Source organism: Daucus carota, chromosome 2, assembly GCF_001625215.2.
Source record: "Daucus carota subsp. sativus chromosome 2, DH1 v3.0, whole genome shotgun sequence".
Classification (NCBI taxonomy): domain Eukaryota; kingdom Viridiplantae; phylum Streptophyta; class Magnoliopsida; order Apiales; family Apiaceae; genus Daucus; species Daucus carota.
Genome location: NC_030382.2, coordinates 15821229 through 15831122, shown reverse-complemented (window position 1 = coordinate 15831122; position 9894 = coordinate 15821229). Strand labels below are relative to the sequence as shown.

The window sequence follows — 9894 nt, the reverse complement described above, 5'->3', positions numbered from 1 at the left end:
GAGGTATCAACTCAACACTGATAAGAAAGCAAGTAAATAGCAAGTACTGTTAACCGGAATCCGTACGAAGAACGTCAAATGATTTATTGAAGATCTTATGTCAGAAGAATTTCATGATGCTGCTGCAAACCACTGGAAGAAGTTCATTAATATGTTCAAGACTCAGTGTACAAATAATCTTTTGTAGCACGTCCAGAAGATCAGAAGGTATAAAGTTTCAATACTTTATTTGTTCAGAAGATTCCATTATTGTGTCTACAAATGATGAAGAACTCAGAAGACGAAGAATCGACGAACAAGCCACAGCTTAATTGTTTAAAAGACAAGGAATATTTGATTCAGCTAGTTACAGATGAACCAGACATTACATTTGTGTATCAGCTTATCAGATTAAATATTCTACGTCAAAAGAAGGTGGTCGTTCAAACAAGTCGAAGATCTTAATTGTTTAAAGAAGACTAAAGACTCTACTGAAGAAAAAAAGGGATAATTGATTATCTAATTATTTAATTCACTTCTCAATATAATTATATAGGATGTGTAATTTATTTATTAAATTAATTCTATCTCAAATTAATTTAATTTAGGAATTTATGCATTTAATATAATTAAGTGGATATTAATTGGTTAATTAATTAAAGGAAATAATGGATTGTCTTGTTGGATTACAAGGTAAGACAATCCAAAGGATTGTCTTACCGTGTTATGACTCTTCCAACACAAGGTAAGACAATCCTTAAGATTGTCGGACCGTCCCTCAATTGTCTTGCCTACGTTTCCTTCCAAGACAATCTTCAAGATTGTCTTGCCGAATGGCTTATAAGACAATCTTGAAGATTGTCTTACCGCCCCCTCTCAATTGTCCTACCGCATGGGATTCTCTTACTAGGCTATAGACAATCGTTCAGATTGTCTTTCCTTGTGTTTTTCAGCAAGACAAAGTGCTTAATTGTCTTTGCCATCTTTGCATTGTCTTGCCTACCATTGTCTTGCCTTGTTCTTGGATTTTGCCTATAAATATGGCCATCCAACTTCATTTGTAAGTGTTCAAAGTGTTTGTAAGCTTTAAAGTTGTGTTAAACCTGCTATTCGTTAAATCCACAGTTTACTGTGTTTTGATCATTCGGTTGTTTTGTTCCGCTAAGTTAGAATACTTTCTGTCGAATTTATTCTACGAACTAGTGGACATTAAAACGAACCATATTAATTATATAACGACTTACACATTGTTATATAAATTAATTAAAATCTGATTAACAAATTTATATTCAATCAGATTATTCCGCCGTGACTTTTAGTGACGATTGTATTCAACCCCCCTTTCTACAATCGTTCCAGGACCTAACAGTTTCTCCTGGTGGTATGAGGTATTTTATGCCTAGTATAGTTGCTGGAAGTGATGTACCGTTTTGAAACCAGTCTTTTGATAGCTTAGATAAGGCTTACAAGTTTTACAAAGAGTACGCTTGACTAGGTGGTTTTGAAGTACGAAAAACAACGGAGAAGAGAGATGCTGATGGGACTATTATTTTGAAACATTTTGTTTGTAGTAAGGAAGTCTTTAATGATGGAAGTCATTGTGAAGAAAATAGGCAAAGGCGTACCGTCTCACGGAGGTGTGGATGTAAAGCGAAAGTTGTCATGAAAATTATGAGCCAAAATAGATATAATGTTTTTAATTTTGTTGAACTTCACAACCGAATTGAATCAAATGAACCAAACAGCAAAGTTCATTAATATGTTTAAGCCTCAGTGTACAAATAATCTTTTGTAGCACGTCCAGAAGATCAGAAGGTATAAAGTTTCAATACTTTATTTGTTCAGAAGATTCCATTATTGTGTCTACAAATGAAGAAGAACTCACAAGATGAAGAATCGACGAACAAGCCACAGCTTAATTGTTTAAAAGAGAAGGAATATTTGATTGAGCTAGTTACAGATGAACTAGACAGTACATTTGTGTATCAGCTTATCAGATTAAATATTCTACGTCAAAAGAAGGTGGTCGTTCAATCAAGTCGAAGATCTTAATTGTTTAAAGAAGACTGAAGACTCTGCTCAAGAAGAAAAGGGATAATTGATTATCTAATTATTTAATTCACTTCTCAATATAATTATATAGGATGTGTAATTTATTTATTTAATTAATTCTATCTTGAATTAATTTAATTTATGAATTTATGCATTTAATATAATTAAGTGGATATTAATTGGTTAATTAATTAAAGGAAATAAGGGATTGTCTTGTTGGATTACAAGGTCAGACAATCCAAAGGATTGTCTTGCATAAACAACAAGGTAAGACAATCCAAGGGATTGTCTTACCGTGTTATGACCCTTCCAACACAAGGTAAGACAATCCTTAAGATTGTCTTACCGTCCCTCAATTGGCTTGCCTACGTTTCCTTCCAAGACAATCTTTAAGATTGTCTTGCCGAATGGCTTGTAAGACAATCTTGAAGATTGTCTTACCGTCCCCTCTCAATTGTCTTACCGCTTGGGATTGTCTTACTAGGCTATAGACAATCGTTTAGATTGTCTTGCCTTGTGTTTTTCAGCAAGACAAAGTGCTTAATTGTCTTTGCCATCTTTGCATTGTCTTGCCTACCATTGTCTTGCCTTGTTCTTGGATTTTCCCTATAAATATGGCCATCCAACTTCATTTGTAAGTGTTCAAAGTGTTTGTAAGCTTTAAAGTTGTGCTAAACTTGCTATTCGTTAAATCCACAGTTTATTGTGCTTTGATCATTCGGTTGTTTTGTTCCGCTAAGTTAGAATACTTTCTGTCAAATTTATTCTACGAACTAGTGGACATTAAAACGAACCATATTAATTATATAACGACTTACACATTGTTATATTAATTAATTAAAATCTGATTAACAAATTTATATTCAATCAGATTATTCCCCCGCGATTTTTAGTGACGATTGTATTCAACCCCCCCTTCTACAATCGTTCCAAGACCTAACAGTTTCTCGTGGTGGTATGAGGTATTTTATGCCTAGTATAGTTGCTGGAAGTGATGTACCGTTTCGAAACCAGTCTTTTGATAGCTTAGATAATGCTTACAAGTTTTACAAAGACTATGGGAGACTAGGTGGTTTTGATGTACGAAAAACAACGGAGAAGAGAGATGCTGATGGGACTATTATTTTGAAACATTTTGTTTGTAGTAAGGAAGGCTTTAATGATGGAAGTCATTGTGAAGAAAATAGGCAAAGGCGTACCGTCTCACGGAGGTGTGGATGTAAAGCGAAAGTTGTCATGAAAATTATGAGCCAAAACAGATATTATGTTTTTAATTTTGTTGAACTTCACAACCATCCGTTGGCTAGTGAAAGTGGTAGAAAGTTTTTGAGGGCTAGTAGAGAGATGACAGTTAGTTTGCGAAATATTGTATTTGACGCTGCGAAAGTAAACATTTGTTGCAGCAAGACATTTAATTTGGTCAAAGAGATGACAGGTGGCTATAGTAATGTTGGTGCAACATTATGTGATTTCAGGAACTTTTGATAGGGATTTAAAAGAATTTGTTGGTGAAAAGGATGGACAAATGTTGATTGACAAATTTAGAGTTTTACAGGAGACATCTAAATCGTTTTATTTTGCTTATGAACTTTATGATGATGGGCATTTGACTATGCTATTCTGGGCTGATGCAACTAGTAGGAGGAACTTTGAAATATACGGTGATGCCGTGTCATTTGACGCCACATTTGATACTAACAAGTAAGTGATTATAAATTTTAATTTTCTGCCTTTAAGTGCTAGAAATATTTGTTTGAAGACTGTCGATAATTGTGTATAATATAGTATAAGTACTTTGTCTGAAACCAAGAACTAAAGTAGTTAGGCTGTTTTTTGGTAATTGCATTGCTTGTGTGAGAAACTTTCACTATGAATTTGGCTTTTGTTGTTCCTTACTTTCTGTTTCTATTCATTTATCTACCTCGTAGTTTCACTCTATACACTGTAAATTCACTGTTGTTTTCTATTAGTCTATTTATGTATTAATATACACGTTGAAGAGAAGACACATAACTCAACTGATCTGTTGTAATGGTCTGTAGAACTAAAATAGCTATATTTGTAGTAATGAATATAGTAGATAATGGTATACTGAGGTAGTTATATTTGCAGTATTTTAGTGATATCTTCATTTTATATTAGTGATACCTTAAATATATTTTAGTGATATGTCCATTATATTTTAGTAGTACATGTTAGTTATTATGGTTTTTAACCTGTTTTATGTTTATTCAGGTATAATATGATTTTTGCTCCTTTCACTGGTGTTGACAAACATGATAGACGTGTCATCTTTGCTGCTTGTTTATTATCGAAAGACGATGTTTCTCATTATAACTGGGTTTTTTAAACAATTTGTCAAGGCAATGGGACGCAATCCAGTTATCTTTATAACTAACCAGTGCCCTGCAATGAAGGTATCTGTGCTGGCTTCATTTTCTGGTGAGAATGGATTGGTTCCTAGCAAGCATCGCCTTTGTATGTGGCATATCATGGAGAAATTTCCTATTAAGGTATTTTTTTAGTTGTTTTGTGGAATTTGTTTCCTAGTATTTTTATCTTACTGTCATATATTTATGTAATCTTTCATTTGATTGCAGCTTGGCAATCGTTTGTGTAAGGAAACAGACTTTATGGAGAAAATGAAAACTTACATATGGTCGTCAAATTTGGAAATTGATGAGTTTAAGAGTGGATGGAAAGCAGTTATAGAAGAGTTTAAATTGGAAGATAACAAATGGTTATCAGATATGTATGAGATAAGGAAGTCGTGGATTCGTTCCTATTTCAGGGACAGTTCTATGTTTGGTTTGATGAGGACAACTTCAAGGTCCGAAAGTGAAATTTTTTCCTTTTCACAGTTTAACAAGCAAGGTGATACCTTATGTGAGTTTTGGATACGTTTTGAGAGTGCAATGCATAGGCGACGGAATAAAACAGAACGGTTAGACCACGAGTCTAACTCAAGCAAGCCAAATATGTTGTCAAGATGGTTTATTGAAGATGATGCGGCAGATCTATTTACACGTTCAATTTTTTTACAAAGTCCAAGAAGAGATTTTGGCATCTTGCTTGGATGCAGATTAAGAGAATGAGTGAAGAATTTGATGGAGTAACTCAATTTGAAATAAAGGATGTCAAAGTTAAAGATAAACTTCTTAAGGTATGTGTTTTTCTTTCTTAGAGTAGTAAATTTATTCTTGTAATTGTGATATATATATTTCTTATTGTACTGATTTTGGTTGAAGTTGATGATAAGTTTAGCATATGGTCAATTTTTATTTCTGAATAAATACTAGTAGCTGTGATGTGAGTTTAAGAAATATTAGTAGGTGTGTTGTGAGTTGTAACAATTCTTTGATGATGATAAGCTGAGATTACTACTTTAGTTATTGCTGGCTTTTAACAACATTTTATTCATCTTTAAAGTTGTTTATACAGAGTAGGATTTGATGTAGTTATTATGATATATATAGTAGTTTAATTTGTAAGGAATTGAACAAATTTGTAAGAAATATGTAAGAAATAGCTATATTCGTATTATTGAATGCAGTAGACAATGGTATACTGAGGTAGTTATATTTGCAGTATTTTAGTGATATCTTTATTTTATATTAGTGATACCCTAAATATATATCGGTTTGGCTAGTGTGTGCCCATGGGCACATGCTAAGCGCGGAAATTTTTGTATTTGGGAGATTTTGATTGGTGTGGTTGGTGTATTTGCAGGGGGGTCCACCATTATCATGAGATAAAAGCCAATCAAAATGATCCAAGCACAAAATTTTCCGCGCTTAGCATGTGCCCATGGGCACACCATAGAAAAACCGAATATATATTAGTGGTTCATCTCTGGTGGTCAGTGATTTTCCTCTCTTCACATTTGTTTTTTATTATTTGTTGTATTTTATGATTTATTAGTATATTGCTCTATGTTGTATTTTGCTCTCTGTTGTATTTTGTGAAAACCTAATTAGTATATGGTTGATGTATTTTCTGATTTATTATTCTAATATTGTTAGTAATATTGATTCTGCAGGTATCTGTTAGCAGATCACATGCCTTATGTTCATGCAAACAATTTGTTATGTGTGGAATTGTTTGTAGGCATGCTTTTTGCGGCTTGAAGCAAATTGGTGTCACAAAATTTCCAAGAAGTCTTGTGCTTAATCGTTGGATGAAAGTTGCAGAATGTGGCACTTCATTGGAATCTAATGTTGTGTGTTCGGATTATTTTAAAATGGAGCAAGTGTCGTTGAAGTTGACAAACTTATGGTTTGATTTTCGTAAGATTCTTAACAAAGCTGGAGTTGAAATGTGAAAGGATATCTTCGATATTGATTTATTTTGGTATTTATTAAATAAACGTAAAATTTAAATCACCTAGATCCTCCCAATAGGACATTTAATTTAAATGATTATTTCTAAGTGAAAGGTTAATTTTAGCAAGTGATGATTTGAAAAATGATTTATGTGTCAAAATATTTTCAAAAGAGTTTCTATGCAATAAACATGCTGAGGAATATCGCCATTCTACGATTTTCTCTCTCTTACTATTGCAAAATCAAATTGACATGAAGATGGGAAAAGGATTTTCACATGTTGATATTCTTTAAAAGCTTCATGTAACATTATTTTCAAAATCTAGTATTTAAAGTAATTTATTCCCTATTTTATCAATTTCTTATTTTCCGGGATAAATTAACTTTAAAATAAATATTTCTCTCCTAAAAACATTTTCTTTCAAAAAGAAAGATTTACTCCTTCATCTCATTAATATTTGGCCTTGCAAATATTAATATCAGTTTTTATAAACTTGTGAAATATTTTCTCCTCGGTCTCTCAAATTACCTATTTTTTCGGAGAAAAATATTTTAATACTTAGAATACTTTCTAAAAATTATCAAACTCATGACATATCATGAATCTCAATATTCTAAGTATTTTGGTTTCAAAAATCAGTCAAGGGTCTACTCGTTTTGACCAAATACTAATTTTTCCGGTTTTCATATATTTCCTTATTTTTCGAAGGAAATTAATTTAAATACTCAAATATACTTCCCAACACTCCAAACTATTTTATCTTTGAGGGAATATATTTATAGTATTTATTCAAGTCAAAACTTTTGTCTAAATCCTTTTACAAATCGTCAAAACAATTTTAGTATTTTATCGTATTCCGAAAAGCGGTTTTTATCGTTTTAAATCCGGATAAAATACTTCCACTTGCTAGAATGACTTGAAACTTTGGGGATGTCATTTTTATATATATAGGCATGTTAGGTAAAAGTTTTGTAATTTTTCGAGAACTTTCATTTCGTAGCGTTTTTCTATCTATCGTCTCGAACTTCGAGTGAGCGTTTGACCAAGCTAGAGTTGACCAAAAATCACCAAACTTCACAGAATTTCATTTTCCAATATTTGGAGATTTATCATATTTTTGGTTGAATTTATTGAAGACTTTCGGAAATTCATCATATTTATTAAACGATACGTGATACGCATTTAATCGCAAAACCGAAGCGTTTCTATTGTTTAATATATATTCAAATCTGATGAGAATAGTGGCACATGCTTAAATTCCCCACCATTCAACAAACTTGGCTCACAATTGGCCACATCTCTCTCAATCTCACCATACACTTACATTTAATCTAAACCCTCCATTCTACCTAACCCCTCCTATAAATAAACCCCCACCCCCACTCATTTTTCTCAAGCTAAAAGCCATAGAAGTGCTGAGATTTTGAAGTATACACTCTCTCTTTTCATCTACAAACACTCTCTACAAATACTTCTTCTCTAAAACCTCCATTCTTATATATATATTGTTAGGTCCCATAAACTCATTATATAAGTTAATATAGTGAACACAATCAATAACACAGTATGACAATATAAGAGATTGAAAGAAGTAAACTCTTATTCACAAAGCTTAATCGGTTACAAAAACTCTCTCAGTGATTTATATATTATCACTAAGAGCTGCCAGGGTTCTGTAAAATATACTCGATAACTCAACTCGTATAGAGTAACCCTAATCTGTGTCTATATATACACAGTTACAAAATCAATCTCTGATTTGATATCCTATAAATCAGCTATGTATTCTATCAATCAAAGATTGCTACTGTTTTCTGTTTGGTTTCCATAGTCAGCAAATCACTCCTCCGCTTCTATCCTTCCTTGAAGTATATCCGCTTCTGAGCTCTTTCCACGTGTAAACTCTGATGAGTCTTGACTATGTAAACTCTGATCAGACTTTATTAAACTCTGATCAGCTTCCAGCTTAAACTCTGATCACTCCTGTTCTAAAACAAACTTTAAGAACATTAGTAATCATCAATTATATCTAACAATCTCCCCCAACTTGTGCATAAATATGTTATGTGCAAGTTAACAGATTGTTAGGTCCAGATACGATTGTAGAAGGGGGGGGGGGGGTTGAATACAATCGTCACAAAATAATCGCGGCGGAATAAATCTGATTGGAATGTAACTTGTTAATCAGATTAAGATTAATTAATATAACAATGTTTTAAGTCGTTATATAATTAATATGGTTCGTTTTAATGTCCACTAGTTCGTAGAATAAATTTGACAGAAAGTATTCTAACTCAGCGGAACAAAACAACCAAATGATCAAAGCACAGTAAACTGTGGATTTAACGAATAACAAGTTTAGCACAACTTGAAAGCTTACAAGCACTTTGAACAACAAGAAATGAATGAGGGAGAGCCATATTTATAGGCAAAACCCTTGAACTAGTAAGACAATGGTGGCAAAGACAATCCCTAGCTTGCTAAGACAATTTGGCACTTTGTCTTGCTATTTTAGACCTTATAAGACAATTAAATTAATTGTCTACAACTAGTAAGACAATGAAATCCGTGGGCAAGACAATTTAGGGGTCGGTAAGACAATTGAGAAGTGCGGTAAGACAATCTGGGAGATTGTCTTACTGTTCTACAATCGGCAAGACAATCACAAGGATTGTCTTGCAAGCTACCAAGGCAAGACAATGCAACAATCGGTAAGACAATCTCAGAGATTGTCTTCCCGTGTCAAGGAGGGGGATAAATGCGGTAAGACAATCTAGGAGATTGTCTTGCCGTGTTGTGAGAGTGCAACAGGCGGTAAGACAATCCTTTGGATTGTCTTACCTTGCTTAAAACAGCAAGACAATCTAATGGATTGTCTTACCTTGCTTGTTTTAGCAAGACAATGCCTTGGATTGTCTTTCCTTGTAGTTTAACACTTAGACAATCAATTAGATTGTCTTTCCTTCTTGTTTTTCAACTAGACAATCAAATAGATTGTCTTTCCTTGTGTATTTCAAGTAGACAATCCATTTTCCCTTTAATTAATTAACCAATTAATATTCACTTAATTATTTTAGATGCATAGATTCATAAATTAAATTAATTCGAGATAGAATTAATTTAATAAATAAATTACACATCCAATATAATTATTTTGAGAAGTGAAATAATTAATTAGATAATTAATTATCCTTTTCCTTCTTCAGCAGAGTCTTCAGTCTTCTTTAAATAATTATGATCTTCGACTTGATTGAACGACCACCTTCTCTTGACTCAGAATATTTAACCGGATGAGCTGATACACAAATGTACTGTCTGGTTCATCTGTAACTAGCTGAATTAAATATTCCTTGTCAATTAAACAATTAGGCGGTGGCTTGTTCGTCGATTCTTCGTCTTCTTAGTTCTTCTTCATTTGTTGACACAATATGGAATCTTCTGAATAAATAAAGTATTTAAACTTTATACCTTCTGATCTTCTGGACGTGCTACAAAAGATTATTTGTACACTGAGGCTTGATCATATTAATGAACTTCTTC

General features: G+C 32.8%; 1 protein-coding gene across 1 annotated transcript; it reads left to right on the top strand.

The window, feature by feature from the left end:
- The first annotated feature begins 2988 nt into the window (after nucleotides 1–2988).
- LOC108226022 (protein FAR1-RELATED SEQUENCE 5-like) lies at nucleotides 2989–5126 on the top strand. Its single transcript, XM_017400975.2, has 5 exons — nucleotides 2989–3385; nucleotides 3507–3732; nucleotides 4267–4372; nucleotides 4449–4544; nucleotides 4632–5126. The coding sequence occupies exons 1-5, from the start codon at nucleotides 2989–2991 to the stop codon at nucleotides 5124–5126; spliced, it is 1320 nt and encodes a 439-aa protein (XP_017256464.2).
- Nucleotides 5127–9894: the final 4768 nt, after the last annotated feature.